This window comes from Manis pentadactyla, chromosome 19 (assembly GCF_030020395.1).
Source record: "Manis pentadactyla isolate mManPen7 chromosome 19, mManPen7.hap1, whole genome shotgun sequence".
NCBI classification, from domain to species: Eukaryota; Metazoa; Chordata; class Mammalia; order Pholidota; family Manidae; genus Manis; species Manis pentadactyla.
The window spans coordinates 8,564,501-8,581,546 of record NC_080037.1 but is presented as its reverse complement, the minus strand read 5'-3'; the positions used below and the strand labels follow the sequence as shown (position 1 = coordinate 8,581,546).

General features: G+C 41.1%; 2 protein-coding genes across 2 annotated transcripts; one reads left to right on the top strand and one right to left on the bottom strand.

The window, feature by feature from the left end:
- Nucleotides 1-5,055: 5,055 nt before the first annotated feature.
- LOC118930751 (eukaryotic translation initiation factor 2 subunit 3, X-linked-like) lies at nt 5,056-6,642 on the top strand. Its single transcript, XM_036922647.2, has one exon. It carries the CDS (start codon nt 5,085-5,087, stop codon nt 6,501-6,503), a length of 1,419 nt encoding a protein of 472 aa, XP_036778542.1. The 5' UTR covers nt 5,056-5,084; the 3' UTR covers nt 6,504-6,642.
- Nucleotides 6,643-15,626: 8,984 nt separating this feature from the next.
- Nucleotides 15,627-16,613, bottom strand: LOC118930880 (olfactory receptor 10X1-like). Its single transcript, XM_036922906.2, has one exon. It carries the CDS (start codon nt 16,611-16,613, stop codon nt 15,627-15,629), a length of 987 nt encoding a protein of 328 aa, XP_036778801.2.
- Between the last annotated feature and the right edge of the window lie 433 nt (nt 16,614-17,046).

Genomic DNA, 17,046 nt, shown 5'->3' with positions numbered 1-17,046 from the left:
AGCTTCCGGTAAATGCTGGTGATTGTATGAACTCTTTGAAAATTCTACATCTGATTATGATTTCATCCTCCTCTGACTTCTAAAATATATTGTTTTTTTCCTTGTATTCAATACATTCCCTCAGCTTTGATCTATTATTTTTCCTTTCCCATATGTCTACATTATTAAAAACTAACTTCACAGAGTTTACATTTCACCAAATTTTTGAGATTTTATTGATTTTACTCTCTACAACAAAACTGTGATGCGTACAGAACAGCAGTGACGTATGCAGCACAGCTATGAAAATAATCATACTCATTTTAGAAATAAGATAGTTGTATCTGTGAGGAGACATATTTGGAACTATAACCAAACTGTTTGACTTTAATTGTATGCTATTTCTATTTATCAATGCTTTCTCTTTGAAGAAAGGGATGGTGAGTTATATATTTCTGTATTTCTCAGGGTGATAACATAGAACATCTTAAAAAGGCAATTATTTTGAATAAATATTGGTTTTGTTAGGCAGCAAAATAGATTTGAGCGAGTGGAGGGAGTATAGGCCAGTAAAGCCCAGTAAAAGGGACTCAGAGAGTCAACCAGATAAAACTAGAGGGTGGTCAGAAAGGACTCACAGGGTTAATGAGTTAACTAGTTGAAGGTTGAAAGGCCAGGAGTAACTTAGTATGTCCGGATATTCCCAGATAAAGAAAAGTATCTAAGCATAGCCCATGTCTTCATTGTATAATCTGGATCATGCCATTGTAAAACTGACTTTAGCCTGCTAAAAGGCCCAGCTGATTCTTTAACTTAACCTATATGCTGTTTTTTTCCTTTTCCTCCAGCCCCTAACCAAGTGACTTTGTAACCAGGACAGGAGACAGACCTCAGAAGTTTAAGTAAACTTATGTGGACAAAGAATGCTGAAGTCCCAGACCAACATAGTCACCTAAATAACCCTTTTTAAAGACAAAACTTCAAGGAACTATGTATCACCTGTATTGCATCATGCCTTACGCTGAGCTGACCCTTACCCAAAAGAGCCCTATAAAACCCCATACTGCAAGCCCTTAAGCGCACCTTCTCTCTGCTGAAGTTGCCCACACTCGCCTTTCCTGGAGTGTGTCACTCTCTCTGTCCCACTTCAGATTAGCAGGGAGGGGCTGCCGGGAGCTGTGATTTGAGCTTGCAAGTTCCCATCACCTGGGCGACCTGGACAGGAATGCAGCCATATGATCCTGCTCCTTACTAGCCTGCCTGAAAATCTCTTTTTTTCCCCTTATTTTCTAATTCCTTATTGTTTTTCTTCACCCTTTAACCAGCTTTCTGATACATTCTGAACTCTTTGAGAAGACTTTCTCTCCCTCCAGAAATCTAGGCCCCTATATATCCTTCTGCTTATCCCTAAGCCCCATAGAAAATCCCTCCCATCAGTAGAGCACTTCACACACAAAGGTTCTTAAATTATCTTGCTCTCCACAGTAACACCATAAGAAAAAGCAATTGTATGGATTGTTGCATGGAGAATAACTGAGTTCCCCAAAAGGGAAAAAAAAAATTATACTAGCAAAACAAGAAGTTGTTTCAGTACCTGGTGTCCTTGGTGGAAACCCCAAGCTCTTTCCACATACCACCTGCAGAACAGCCTGATTCCACACAATATGCTGTATCCCCTCCAGGACAGCCCAGAGGGGTTGTTTTCAAAGTCATCACCAAAGTCAGAAGCATTTTGAAAATGCAAGGAAGCAGCAATACAAATTCCAGTACAGGCCCTTTCTTACCCAATTCTTACCTAATTGTGTGCTGGACACCTACTTGGTGAACCATCATCAGCAGTAGAGTGTGAAGGTCAGAATCTCCCCCTACTATGGTGCATTCAGAATGTGGACGGGCGGTGAGGGTAGCATACCCCACCCTACCCCTACCTTATCTCTGAAGTTGTGTTTAATCAACTTGTCTTGAAAATAATTTGGCATATGAATCCACTGACAAAAGAAATTCATTCCCTTTCCAAAGTCAAAGAGAAATGGTAATTTGGAGAAAATGTGGTGCCAATTAGCTATGAGGAAAAGAAAATCACACTATGTAGAATAGTTTCCTACCTGGTGTGTTTACAGGGCTCCAAAGGCAGTGCAGTGCTGTGGTTATATTCTTCCAAGGTCGTCTTCACATTTCTGGAAGCAGGCTTTGTTCTTTAATCCAGAGAGAGAGAGATTGACTATGAAAATCTATGGCCTGAGTGTCTGAATTGTTAACTTCATCACTGTTAGTTTAGTAACCTTGGGAAAGTCCTTTTCCCCTCTGGGTCTGAATTTCCATAGCTGGGAAGTGAAGAAACAAGTCCTGATTACGAGCAAACTTCACTTTCTAGAGGTCTAGAGGTTTTGATATGAGTTGTGAGGCCAGGATGTATGTATTAAGATCATTTCCCCACCACTCCAATCACAATGGTGTACAGCCTTTCCTTCTACCAGTTAAAAGGATTGTCTCATTATCATCAGGGCTTGAGATTCCTCAGCTCTAGAGGTTTGGTTCTGATTAGGAGACCTTGAGGGATTCCTCTTTTTCATTAGAGGGAGCAAGAGAACTTTCTCATCCAACTCTGTAATTTGCTCTCATTATTCGCAAGCGCTGTATTGCATATGAATTGAAAACTCTTCTAGGAATCTCTGGGGATTTAAAACTTGCAGAGTGCATATTATGGCCCCAAAACAAGACTTTCTGCTACTTTGTAAGTTTTGTTTTTTCAGGAAGGGGAGTGAATTGCATCCCTAATGTTTATTCAATTCACTCTGCCACTCACCACAAACAGAATCCAGACTCTAGTCACCAACTCCCTTCCTGCATATTTAAGAAGGGCTCTCAATGTTTAAAAACTGTACTACAGGAGAACTCAGAAAAGTATAAGGAGTAGTATCTTCTTACAAAGGGTTTATACCTTAAGGGTGGAAAGAACATAGTGTTAACAAAAAGTGAATCACACTGTAGTTTGCTGAGAGCTGAAACAGAGATCGTACAAGAAGAGTCAAACTGGACCAGATGGTCAGAGGATGTTGCATAGCACAGGGGGGTTGGCAAGACCCTTAAAATAAAAGGGTTAGGATTCCAGTGCCTCTGAGAATATAGTATCTCATCGTAGTCCAGAACCTCTAATTAGGTAATGACTACATGAAATTGATGGCTAAGCAAATGTATTTCAAACACATCACATGTATGTGTGTGTATACACATACAAATATAAATATGTAATGACAGATTCTAAAAACACTTAAGACTGTATGTGCATAGGAAATAAGCACTTGAAAAGGTGCTCAACAATATCAGTCCTAAGGAAATACAAATTAAAACACAACGTGATTCTGCTACATAACTATTACAATGCCTAAAAAAAAAAAAAAGACTAAGGAGTGCAATGTTGTTAAGAACTTGGAAGAATTGTATTCATGCACTGCTGCTGGGGATGGAAGGCATAAAATAGTTTGGAATCTTGGAAAACGGCCAATTTCTGAGGAAGATTTGTCTATTCAATTCCAGACAAAATGGTATATATTGACATTTCTCTGCTCTCCTTCTACATACAGATAACTTGGATATAATATAACAAACAATCATAAAATGACTTGAAAAGGTGAAGATGGATTAGAGACCTCAGGACTCTTGAGTTCCCAAGGATTTCTGTGTACCTCTCATATAGCCCAGTCTGGTATGTGAAGAGCCCTGCAACCTGCGACTGAAACCATCGACAGACATAAGCAAAAAAAGAAAGGACAATAAAAGTAATGTAGAAGTAAAGTGTGTTCTCTCTGCCGAAGGACCAGGAAAGGGAAGCCCAGCAGGGCTTAAAAAGGAGATTTAATAGCCAATAGCAATGGGGGACCCTAATGCTCCTGCACCTGCAGTGTAAATAGCGCTATAATCCTAAATCAGTCTCCTCCCCTGCCCCTAACAACAGCCAGCGGCGCTCAATGACCTCAGTAGCATCACCAGCAGAGCCTAGGGGATAACCTATCCTCTACCTCATTCAAGAAAAATCATGTCCTGGACAAGACAAAACTTCAGGAAATTCAAAGGAGCGGAAATCATGGTCTCCAACCACAATGCAACAAGTTAGAAATCAATAACAGAAAGACAATAGGAAAACCTATAAACACATGGAAATTAAACAATTTCTAAACAACCCATGGGTCATGGAGAAGGTCTCAAAGAATATAAAAATAATACATACACACATAACTGCATCGAAAGGTTATTATAACTTATCATAAGTTGTGGATGCAGCTACAGCAGTGCTGATAGGGATGTTTATAGCAATATATAGTTACATTACTGAAAAGGAAAGGTCTCAATCCAAGTTTTTACTTGAAAAAACGAGAAAAAGGAACAAAATAGATCATCAGTTTGATTTACATGTTTAATACAATTCCTTTCAAAATCCCAGAAAGGTTTTTTTTGTTTGTTTGTTAGAGAAAGACTGCCTTTGGCTATAATTTATGTGGAAAGGCACAAGTCCTTGAGTAAGTACAACTATCTTGAAAAAGGAGAATAAAGAGGTGACGCGAAGCGCACTGAGGGCGGCTGGTTTGGCATGCAGCGTTCTCGACGGTCAAAAGCCCCGTCACAGATGAGCCAGACCCGGAACCGATCTCGCCGTATTAAATTACGGCATTCGGGAGAGGACATTCCCGCTCTCTCTCCTCCCACGCTAGAAGATCCCTAGGTTCCAGGAAACTCTGCGGACCAGCGGCACGGATATCGGAAACGACGTCTCCCTCGCCCGCGCGCTCCGCGGTTTCATCACCCACCTAGCGAGGGGCCTTTTCTGGGGCTGCCCTCAGCGTTGCCTGCACAACTATCCCAATAGGTTTGCGACGAATAGATCACCAAAGTTTGCCTCGTGATTTTTAGACACCCTGCCGGCAAGCATTAAATAAACTCAAGCGAAGCGCTGTCCGAGTAGTGAGGCCCCTGCTGCACCAGTCATCCTACTTTCCCCGGCCAATGCCCTAGTCTGCCTTTCCGCCTCCGCTTCCCTGCCCGCCCCCCCCAGGGGACCTGAGTGCTAACAGGCGGTGACCGCGCCCCTTCCTTCCTTGCTGAGCAAGATGGCGGTTAGCAAGGTTGGAGTGATTCTGCGGCAGCCGCATCTTTCTCGCCAGGATCTTGCCACCTTGGATGTTACCAAGCTGACTCCACTTTCCCATGAAGTTATCAGCAGACAAGCCACAATTAACATAGGTACGATTGGTCATGTAGCTCATGGGAAATCCACAGTTGTAAAAGCTATTTCTGGAGTTCATACTGTCAGGTTCAAAAATGAACTTGAAAGAAATATTACAATCAAGCTTGGGTATGCTAATGCCAAGATTTATAAACTTGATGACCCAAGCTGTACTCGGCCAGATTGTTACAGAGCCTGTGGGAGTAGTACACCTGACGAGATTCCCACAGACATTCCTGGGACCAAAGGGAACTTCAAATTAGTCAGACATGTTTCCTTTGTTGACTGTCCTGGCCATGATATTTTGATGGCTACTATGCTGAATGGTGCAGCCGTGATGGATGCAGCTCTGCTGTTGATTGCTGGTAATGAGTCTTGTCCTCAGCCTCAGACTTCTGAACACCTGGCTGCTATAGAAATCATGAAACTTAAGCATATTTTGATTCTGCAAAATAAAATAGACTTGGTAAAAGAAAGTCAGGCTAAAGAACAGTATGAACAGATCCTGGCATTTGTACAAGGTACAGTAGCAGAAGGGGCTCCTATCATTCCAATTTCTGCTCAACTAAAATACAACATTGAAGTTGTCTGTGAATACATGGTGAAGAAAATTCCAGTACCCCTAAGGGACTTTACTTCAGAGCCCCGACTTACTGTTATCCGGTCCTTTGATGTCAATAAACCTGGCTGTGAAGTTGATGACCTTAACGGTGGTGTAGCTGGTGGCAGTGTTCTGAAAGGAGTTTTAAAGTTGGGCCAGGAGATTGAAGTCAGACCTGGCATTGTTTCCAAAGACAGTGAAGGAAAACTCGTGTGTAAACCGATCTTTTCCAAAATTGTGTCCCTTTTCGCTGAGCATAATGATCTCCAGTATGCTGCTCCAGGAGGTCTTATTGGAGTTGGCACTAAAATTGACCCCACTTTGTGCCGGGCTGACAGAATGGTAGGGCAGGTACTTGGTGCAGTTGGAGCTTTACCTGAGATCTTCACCGAGTTGGAAATCTCTTATTTCCTACTTAGACGCCTTCTAGGTGTACGCACTGAAGGAGACAAGAAAGCAGCAAAGGTACAAAAGCTGTCTAAGAATGAAGTGCTCATGGTGAACGCAGGATCCCTGTCGACGGGAGGAAGAGTCAGTGCAGTCAAGGCCGATTTGGGCAAAATTGTACTGACTAACCCTGTGTGCACAGAAGTTGGAGAGAAAATTGCCCTTAGCCGAAGAATTGAAAAACATTGGCGTTTAATTGGTTGGGGCCAAATAAGAAGAGGAGTGACAGTGAAGCCAACAGTAGATGATGCCTGAAGAATTCCAGTTAAATAATACATTTGGATGAAAGAAAAAGAAGAATAAAATGGAAATGACTGCATGCAATATTAACACCAATTGCATAGCTATATTAAAACTGTGGTACTGGCAAAATTTAATAAAGAGTTTAATTCCATTTTTTTGGTTTTCTGACTGCCTTTATCCATTTTAACACCTTCCTGTTTGCTTTCCGCCACACATCTGGCAAAATGATAAAAAAAAAAAAGCCAGCTGTTCTGTCGTGTGGTGCCTGCAGGAGGTTCAAAACTGCAAGCTTCTGCATGGGGAGTCTCGCCCTGCAGCCACCACAAAGATGCCAAGGCGGTTCCTTTTCCTGTTTCAGGTCATTTCAGATCTGTTTGGAATGTGCCCTTAATATTGGGAGTTGGCCACATATATCTTGGTAACAGGAGTTAAATATGTACATACTTATTTACAGCTCTTGTTTACCCCTCCAGTCAAGTCAGAGTTCTTTAAACACCACTCTGTTTCCTACCTCTGATCTTTTGCATATGAATAAGCATAAACATCAGTTCCTCAGTGAAGACTTTCGCCATTGAGATCCCTCCCACCTGCTTTTGGGACTATGACCTTGTTAGCAGTTCTATGGGGTAATTATGTATTTACCTGAATTTTTCCTCCTTATGAGCAGAAACTTTTACTCATTTCTCTATCATCAAGTTCAGTACTTTGCACATAATAGGCACCCAGTAAATCTTTAATGAATGGTATATGCTAAGTAAGAAAGATAATAATTTAGGATCACTGCCATCATTCTCATTGGGCACATGGCACGACGACTGCCTGGATTCCTATCTAACTTCCACCTCCTGGATGTTTAATAAATGAAGCCTGCACAGGACATTGCTGACCCCAGTGGCTCTCCTCAGGAAGCTACACAACCCATCTTCCAGAGACACACTGGGCAGGACCTTGTGCACAGGCATGTCCCATTTTCAGAGAAAATTTTGTTTTGTTTTCCTTGAAATTTACATTTGATCATCCAAATCAGAATTTCTTAACTTATGTAGCAAAGAACTGGGTCATTCAACAACTGGGACTATCTGGAATCATTCTAATTACTTTCTTATTCTGTGTCAGCATGTGATAATGACATCATAATGAATTTGATTGCTATTCACAAGGGTAATGCCCATATGCTAGCCTAATCCTCCTAACAGACCAATGAGTTTAAGATCCTTTATCTTCGTAAACAACAAGAGATAGGTGAGTACACATTAAGGAAAGTATAGATCAATAAACCCAGGTAATCTGGCCATGGGGCTATGCCAGCAAAATTAATCATTATCATATATCCTTCATGGAAATAAGGAGTTGCCCATGGATATAACCATAATGGGCTCTCTCGTGTAAAAACATGTTTCTTTATTTTCTTGGTTCGTCTATGCATGGCAGTAAATTCCAATCAATACGTTTTTAAAAATCTTGTTTGAATTTTGGCTGTGTGATATGGACTGAATGCTGTGGATGGGGCAAGTCTTAAGGCAAAGGGTGCTATGCTGTAAACTGTCTCCTGTTGGCCTCCACCTGTCCTACCTTCATCCTCTGCTCTCTGAATTCCCCCTTCCCAATTTCCACAGCGATAAAATTTCCTGCCCTTCCAGCATGTCTAAGATCTCTAGAAGCTCAACAGAATGTAAACCCACCCTTACAAACCACTTTTACAAGATTCTATCAAATGTATTTTTAAGCCATCAACTGCATAATCATGAGCATTTAAATATGAGCAAATTAATGGGGGCCTCAGTATAAGATGTTTGGATGACTAAAGTTTTTCAGATTTTTAGGCAATTGAACATGTGGATGAATTCAAGAGATTTTCAGGACTATGAAGGTTCTGGAAACCTCAGGAAAAGGATGAAACATCTGATGACATGAATCTCAGGACAGAATCTCTTAGAGGGTGAACCTCTGCTCACCTTTCTGGTGTGTTCACTCACACACCTTGTCTTGAGATGTATGTCAAAAGGTTAGTTACCTGTTGCTACTGGGAAGGTGTGGTCATCCCCAGCTGCTCCTCAATGAGGCTGGTGCTCCATGGTGGTCTCTTGAGGTCTTTGTGACATGACAGGACAGAGGCTTGGCAGATGAGGCCCTAAAGCAAACGGGCAGCAGTAGCCAGCTATATAGCCTCATCATCAGTGACACAGTACCCTAGGATACATTGGCATGGCGACCTCTCTCTCCCCAAAAAGAGGTAGGTCCAAGGGTGTGTGTGTCCACGTTAACTCAGGAATCACACCTGATACAATGTAAGAGCAAGATCTGGGGAACATAGCCCTGGATGGAACTGAAATAAAGTCCTTGAGTTCAGGTGTGTGCCACTATATGGTGCTTCTGCAAATCCTGTTATCAGAGGTGCTGAAGAGAATACCTGTGTACATCATTAGGTACATATAATGATACATTTTAAAATTCCATTGAGGAAATAAAACAAGAAAGTAAGAGTTATGGATAAATTCATTTCACTGACTCTTTAGGGTCTACAGTTTTTTTTTAAGCAAGATATTATGCATTGATTTCTGTCCACCTTTGCATGTATATCACCTGTCATGTTCCTGGGTAAAGGAGAAGTGTTTTGTCTCCTGCACAAAACAAGCTCCAATGGGGGAACTGTCTTTTCCTCCTCATCACTCTTCATAGCCATTTCTGAATATAATTCAGCTAGTGGGGTGCACATGTAGGACCTCAGGATGACTGGAGTGGAGACTGACAGAAGAAACAGTTCAGATTCCTGGTTCTTGCCCCAAATCTGAATCTGATTCTGAAAATGAAGGTGTTCTCTTCCTCTCACAACTCTGGATTTCCTGACAGCCTTCAGCCACAGAGAGCTTGTCTGCCTCCTGGTCTGTGGAGTCAACACAATTGGGTGTAGTTTGACCCCTGGGGTATGTGCCGAACTCCCTGTCACTGGGTGTGTTCAAGTAGAGACCCAGTGACCTCTTGTTTAGGAGGCAATATTTTCAATGAAGCAAAATGAACAGGAGGAATGTCCATTTCTCTCTGCAATAATGAAAGTTCATTGTTACTGCCAGACAATAGGGTTACAAACAATAACATCCTGCAAAAGATTAGATGATGCTCTAAGGAGTGGAAGAGTTACAATTTACAGTTATCTCTGAGTTTTAGCCCAAAGTGGTGAGGAGAGGTTAACTCTCGGAAAATACAGAAGGAGAAACAACATGAAAAGGCAATGAGAATCCGGTTTTGACATACAGGCTCACAGAAGCTGCAGATGTATGCATCAATAAATTACAAATGGTACTTTGGATCTTAGCTATGTTTTCATATTATAATCATGGTGAGGCAGGTGTCAGTGAGATGCAGGCAGATAGAGTTCAAGGCCCCAGTAAGTTGTAGTCAGGAGGGACCTAGGGTCAAGGCTCTGCAGTAAACAAGAAGCCACATTCTGGACACCTGGAAAATTCAGCCTAAAAAACAAGAGAGTTGTTTCATTTGGACCCAGCTCAGCCCTAGCAACAAGCCCCTGCCAATCATGCAAATTTCTCCATTTTTGCGCTTATAAACCCTAGACAGTGCGACCCTAATGGCAGCCTCGCTTGGAGCGCCTCCAGATTAGCAGGGTCTTTTTACTTTTCACTCCTCACTAAAAGTGTTGCTGGTTGCTCTATACTCTTGTCTGTTGGCTTCATTCTTCATCACCTCCAAGACATGATCCTGGGAAAAACAACATCTCTGCCGGTAACAATGGAAGTAATAAAAATAAATAAATATGATGGAAGCAGATTTGATAGATGTAACCAGAGGAGCAGAATCTAGAAGAGAGAGAACACAACAGGAAACTGTCCTTTTCCTGATCATGCCCATCTTTTAGCCTATTTGCTCTACTGTCTTCAACACTGTCCTGGAGCAGAAAGTGCTCCACAGAATAATAACAATAAATTCAGGGTCCCTTGAGAGGACGGTTTCTGAGGTCAGTGTCTGAGATTTGTTCTGATCCTAGGGTGACTCCTCCCGGGTGTCTCTTTCACCTTTTTTGGAGGGCTTCTTAAATGAGGCTGAGACTTTGAGACAGAGAAGTCATGTCTGGGGAGTGTTGGGGAGGACGAGTTTTCCTCTACCCTTCAAGATTCTTGTAGCAGATCTACGAATCAAATTGACGTGAGACAAATTAAGGAGAAAAAAAGTTTTATTAAGTACGTATGGAGGCTCAAGAATGAAATACACCCTTAAAGAAATGACCAAGGCAGGCAGTTTTTATGCATTTTTCCAGTGAGACAATAAACCCGTTTGGAATTGACAGGACAAAGAAAGCACAGGTTTGTGATCCCCAGTAAGTAAGGAATTCCAAACAGCATTTGAGTTACGATAGTGAATTTGTAAAAAGTAGTAAGACTTGTTTATGCAGGCTTCTTGGCTCTGAATTCCCTCTCTGATGAAAATAATTCCTTCTACCCTCCAGGACCAGAGAGGGTACTTTTCACATGGGAAATACATTTCCTGGTTTCAGAGGGAACAGAGAAGTTTCAGAGTATCCCTTTTGCATGAGCTGTGTCTTTAGTCACTTGAATTCATGCTCATCAGTATTCCAAAGGGGCATATTTTAGGATGGACTTCTTTTGACCCTTAGAGGACTCTGACCCACAGTATGACCAAAATTTCTAATAGTTTTATAAGGAAACTGTCTGCTGGGTGCTCCCATAGGTCTCTGTGAAAACCTTAATTCATTATGCATTATTGTCTGGCTTCTCCATCAGTAGAAGGTGAATTTCTTGCAAGAACTGTTGCCTGGCAACTGAAGGTCCCGGGCAGTCCTGGGTGGGGAGGTCTCTCCTGCCAGGTAGATGAAATCTCAACCCGGACAGGGAAGGGAGGACTAATGACCCTAATTAGAAAAGGATTTGCTATCGAGCGCAGGTAAGAAAGAAATTCATTAAAGCAAGAGTAGTAGTGAGTGTCAGAGTTGCATAGTGCCAGGAAACGTGACCTTTTTTTCACGCAGCCAGGCAGGCAGCAGAAAGCAAAGAAGAGGAGGCAGGGAAAGCAAGTTCACGGAGCCCTTGTTCAGCATAGGGGAAATCCCCTGCCAACTCCCAAAGCCAGAATCACTTAGCGTCCAGTGTCCACTGGATCTGCACTGCGTGGGAATTAAATCCCAACCACCCCAGAATTTGGAGGAGCTGCAGACAACTGGTTGGTGGAGTGAGATTATGTTCTGAGAACTTCCCAAAGCAAAGACAGGCTGCTAAAGACGTTGAACAGCAGCTATTCCATCCAGGCAAACCAGGCAATGGGAGAGCGCGGGCCCCTTCCTGCTCAGAGGTGTCTCCAGCTGCTTCCTGACTTGTGGGCAACAGAACGGAGATAGGAAAAGATTGCATTGAAAACTAGAAAGCTGAACGGAAGAGGAAGAGACAAAGGCACTTACCACCGGAGATGGAGGTTGGGGGATTTTGTCCTTGTTGCAAAAAGAATTCTAGAGATGAAGTGCAATAGGCTTACGCAGCAACAAAGTTTATTTGAAAACACAGTGAACATTCAGATAAGTATGCAGGTGCCCTCAGGGAGAAGGCATCCTAAGGGTTCAGGGTGTGGAGTGTCATTAGGGCCTTTTGGGTAGGGGATGGTGTAAGGCAAGGCAGATACAAGTGATTAATAATTCCTTTGAAGTTTTGTCTTAACAGTAGTTATTTAGGTGCCTGTGTTTATGTGGATGCTGGTGTTCTTTATCCATGTAGATTTGTTGAACCTGCAGAGGCCTGTCTCTTTTCCTGATTACAAAGTTAATTTGTTTCTGTACCATGTACCCAGCAATATATTGATTATGATTTCTAATAATTTTTCTACAGATTATTTTGGTTTTTCCAACATATAATTTTATAAATCATGGGAAACAACCATTTTCCTTCCTTTATAATCCTTGTGTCTTTCATTCCTTTTCCTCATGTACTACACTGTCTAGGATAATATGGAATAGAAATTATGATAGAAGGCTTTCTTGTCTTGTTCCTGATTTAGCTGGGCAGATTTTAGTGTCTTACCATTAAGTAAGACCTTTGCTAACCTTCATTTGTTTAAGGAACTTTGTTCAAATTCCTATTGTGTTGAGGTTTTAATTTATTCTTTGAATGGATATTAAAATTTATCAAAATATTTTTCTGTATCAGTTAAAATAATCCATGAATAATGCCCTTAATTTCAGTAATGTGGTAAATTATATTGATTGATTTTCAAATGCTCCAACCTTGCATTTCTGGACTGAATCCATCCAACTTGTGTATATATATTCAGTTTTACAATATTTCACTTACAAATTTTACATCTGCATTGCTGAGTGATATTTCAAGATTTAGTTTCTAGATACTACATGCTCAAAAGTGAGTTGAGGAGTGTTTATTCTTTCCTATTTCATGGAAGATTTTGTGCAGTTTTGCCATGATTTCTAATTTAAAAGGTTGGCAGAATCTACTACTGAAAATGAAGGACCCAGAGTTTTTGCAATGTGAAATATATTCATTTAAATTCACTTCCTTGAGAATAAATATTTCTCCTGGTGTCCATTTTAATATGTATTTTATTGGAATTTACTGACCATGTAACTTCTTAAACTTATGTTAAGAAGTCATTCACAACATTCTCTCATCTTTTATTTCCGTATGAATTAGAAATGCCCAGATTTTCATCCCCATAATTGTTTAGTTGTATTTTCCATCTTTATTTGTTCATCACTCTCAACAGAAATAATATAATTTATTAATATGTTCAATTTTTCAACCTTTGAATCTTTTGAGCTACCCTATTGTATGCTATATTTAATTTCTGTTCTTGTTATTTTTCTTTACCATCATTTTGTGTTCATTTAATTATTGTTTTCCTAAATCCTTGAGACAAATGCTTAGCTTATTAATTTACACCCTGTGAGTTTTTCTAATATACATTTGGAAGACTATGTATTTTCATTTCGTCACTGAAAAGCTGTATCCCATAAGCTTTGATATAAAGTATTTTATTTTCCATCAGTTCACATCATTTTTTCTAATACATATGGGACTTCTTATTTGATTCATAGTTTATTTAGAAGTGTGCTTTTTACTTTTAAACATATAGATGTTTTTCAGCTTCCATTTACTTACTTACTTCTAGCTTAACACTGAAAGAGGCAGCTAGCAGTCCCTGCCATGGTCCGCATATCAAGCATATGCAGGATAATTGGTCCAAACGCAAGTTCAGGAAAATGAGTCTAGAGTTAACATCATATATTCTACATCCACCATGAGCAGAGAAATTGTTAACTTTATGTGCAAAATGTTATAGCTTCCCTAGATTGGGTAATCAGTTCTCAGGGGTGGAACCAAAGTAGAAGAAATACTCTTGTCACTGAGGCAATAACCATTGTCTGAATGAGGTAAATATTCTGTCTGCACATGTGCCACAAAAATGGTTCCTGGGAAGAAAATGGAGTCATGACAATGTATAACCTTAGACAGTGTATCTACATAACAGTTTATTTTCATTATCTCATTTATCTTTATAAAATCCCTATAAATAGTGGAATTCAGAAATTACTCCACCAATCTTCTTATACCTCATACACACCAAACTGCAGTATAAAAGTCATGTCCATCACAATAGGGCACAGATTTGATAAACAATAGAAGTGAGAAAAAGATGCAGAAAATTCCTAGGCTTGTATCTTTGAATTTTCGGGAAGCTAACTTACTACCGTTGAGGAGGAAGAAATTTCCTCTTCCCTTCAATGTTCTTCGCCTTGGTCTGTAAGACAAATTGGAATGAGACAGATTAAAAGGAGAAAAAAACCAAAGTTTAATTACATACATACAGATGCCCAATAATAAAATTGATACCTAGGAAAATGACCAAGACACGCACCCTTTATGCATTATAGATAAAGAAACATAAATCTGTGAGGAATTGACAGGATCAAGAAAAGTTAGATTTGGGAGCTTCAATTAGCAAGGAATTCTAAACAGCATTTGGGCTGGGGTAGTGTATCAGTAAAAAGCGGCAAGGTCTCTTTATATAGGCTTCTGTGGCCTCGAGTGTCCCGTCCCTGATGATAAGGATGCCTCTGCTTCCAGGAGGAGGGAGTGAGCCTTTCACATGGGAGGTTTGTTTCCTGGTTTCAAGACGAGAGCGATTGGGGGTGTCAGAGAGTCTCTCCTGCTTCTGCTATTTCTCCAGTTGTTTCAAGTCAAAGTAACCAGTATTCCAAAGGGGCACATTAGGGGGCAGCCTGCCCTCGGTCCGTCACTGCTCTTCTGTGATGCAACCTTCACAGCGTTTCTAATCATCTTCTGGATGACATAAAGATCTGATGCTGTGTTGATCTGGGTTCCTTCATTACACGTTGTTTGCCAAAATTATTCCCAAGCACTTGTTATTGTGAAACCCTCATTATCATGTCATTTAAAAAAACATTCGCTTTTGAATAACTTCATCTTGAAGAAAAATGGGGGTTACTTCCATACCCCATCCATATATTCCCCCAGTTATAGAGCATGTTAGCCTCTAGAGTGCTGTTTGTTTATTTGAATCAATGTTCCAAGATACCCTGTATATTCAGAAGTTAGGATCTGACAGTATTGGAAGGACACAGTCATGAAGAGTCTTATTAAGAGCCTTTAGTGATCAATATGGCATGAGATTTAACAAATATAGATATCAACCCAGATATGCACCAATGGACAGTTGATGATTTCTAAACAGTGTATTGTCTATTAGAAATGGTGTATCTCCTGGGACATGAACCAAGTACATGAAAACATTATCTATGATATTCATCAAATTTTTTGGTATTTTAAAATATCCCTCAGTTCAGTGATCACAGGTGCTGTCTTTTTTCTTCTGCATCCTTCTTTTCCCACTCCGTCAATGGTGCAGGACACCAGGAATTGATTGGCAGAAGCATAGTATCTGCAGGGACAGACAGATGGGAAGTACTAGGACAACTTCATTAACGAGCTAAGTCAATGCTTGTCGTGGCTGAGCTCCCAGACTGTCATTTGATTCCCATAAGCCAACCTCTGGAAAAAAGTAAATGGTAGGGGTTTCTCATTGTCACAGAGTAAATCATCACTGACATGTGGGGACATTCACACATGTAGCAATAGTCCACCATTATTTATTCAAGAAACTCTTCTTTCCAAGCAGCTTTCTAAAAGCATTCTTCATGTCTTTATTCCTGAGGCTGAAAATGAGGGGGCTGAGGAAAGGGGTAATGACAGTGTATGGGAGTGTCATGAGGGCGTCCTCGTCTCCTGAGGATTCTGGCTTCAGATAAACAACAGCTCCAAAACCAAAGTGGATGACGACCACTGTGAGGTGGGAGCCACAGGTGGAAAATGCCTTCTGCCTGCCTTCAGCTGAGGGCATCGTGAGGACAGTGGAGAGAATGAAAACGTAAGTGAAAATGATGAGCAGGAAGGTGCCCAGCAAGCCTGACACTGAGACCCCTGTGACAATGGATTCTGTGAGGTTGCCGTCTCGACACAACAGCCTGACAACCGATCGCATATGGCAGAAGAACTGTTTGACAAGGTTGGGGCTGCAGAAAGAGCCCCTGAATATCAGGGAAGTCTCCGTCAGAGAGACAAAGAAGCCTCCAGCCCAAGCACCGGCCACAAGTTGTCCACATACCACATTGGTCATGAGGACTGGGTATCTGAGAGGGTTGCAGATGGCCAGGAAGCGATCATATCCCATCACAGTGAGGATGATACAGTTAGTGCCAGCGAGTCCCAAGAAAAAATACATCTGCAGGCCACAACCTATGACTGAAATGCTTCTGTTCTCAGCCAGTAGATCTGCCAGCATCCTGGGGATGATGGTCAGTGTGTAGCAGGTCTCAGAGAAAGAGAGAGCACTAAGGAAGAGGTACATGGGGGTGTGGAGAGATCTGTCCACCCACGTCAGGCCCATGATGGCCAGGTTCCCTGTGAGGGTGACCAGGTAGAGGCAAAGGAAGAGCACAAAGAGGAACGTCTGCATGTATGGGTGACCAGAGAAGCCACCAAGAATGAACTCTGTCAGGACTGTCCGGTTCATCCTCAGTGTTTGAATGTCTGAAATCTGAAAGAAACAACAAATAAATGTCCCACTCTTCATTATTCTTTGAAAACTGTGGTGTGGATAAGACAAATGATCAGAGGTACAATTTCCAATGGATTTTTCATTTAGTTTATCAAAATGCCATGTGCATTTAGGTGCTGTGATATTCTAATATTTCTCTCATTTGTTCTTCTTTATTCCTCAAGCAATTATCAATTACTTATTAAGTGACAAAGAGTCTTTTTTTGGCCAGTTTTTAAAAGGATATTATTGCCTGGTAGTAGAAAAGGGGAAAATACTCTAGCAGTTGTCCTGAAAGAACCCGAAGGAAACTCAGGTTCATTAGATGAGTCGGATTCGGATCAGGTTGTGAACACTGAAATATCCACCAAGGGCCTAGTAGCAGATGCTCAGGGTCTGACCCAGCAACTTACCCACATAGTATTATCAGTAATTATCTAATGAGTGGAGACTGATTGTTGAATTTGCA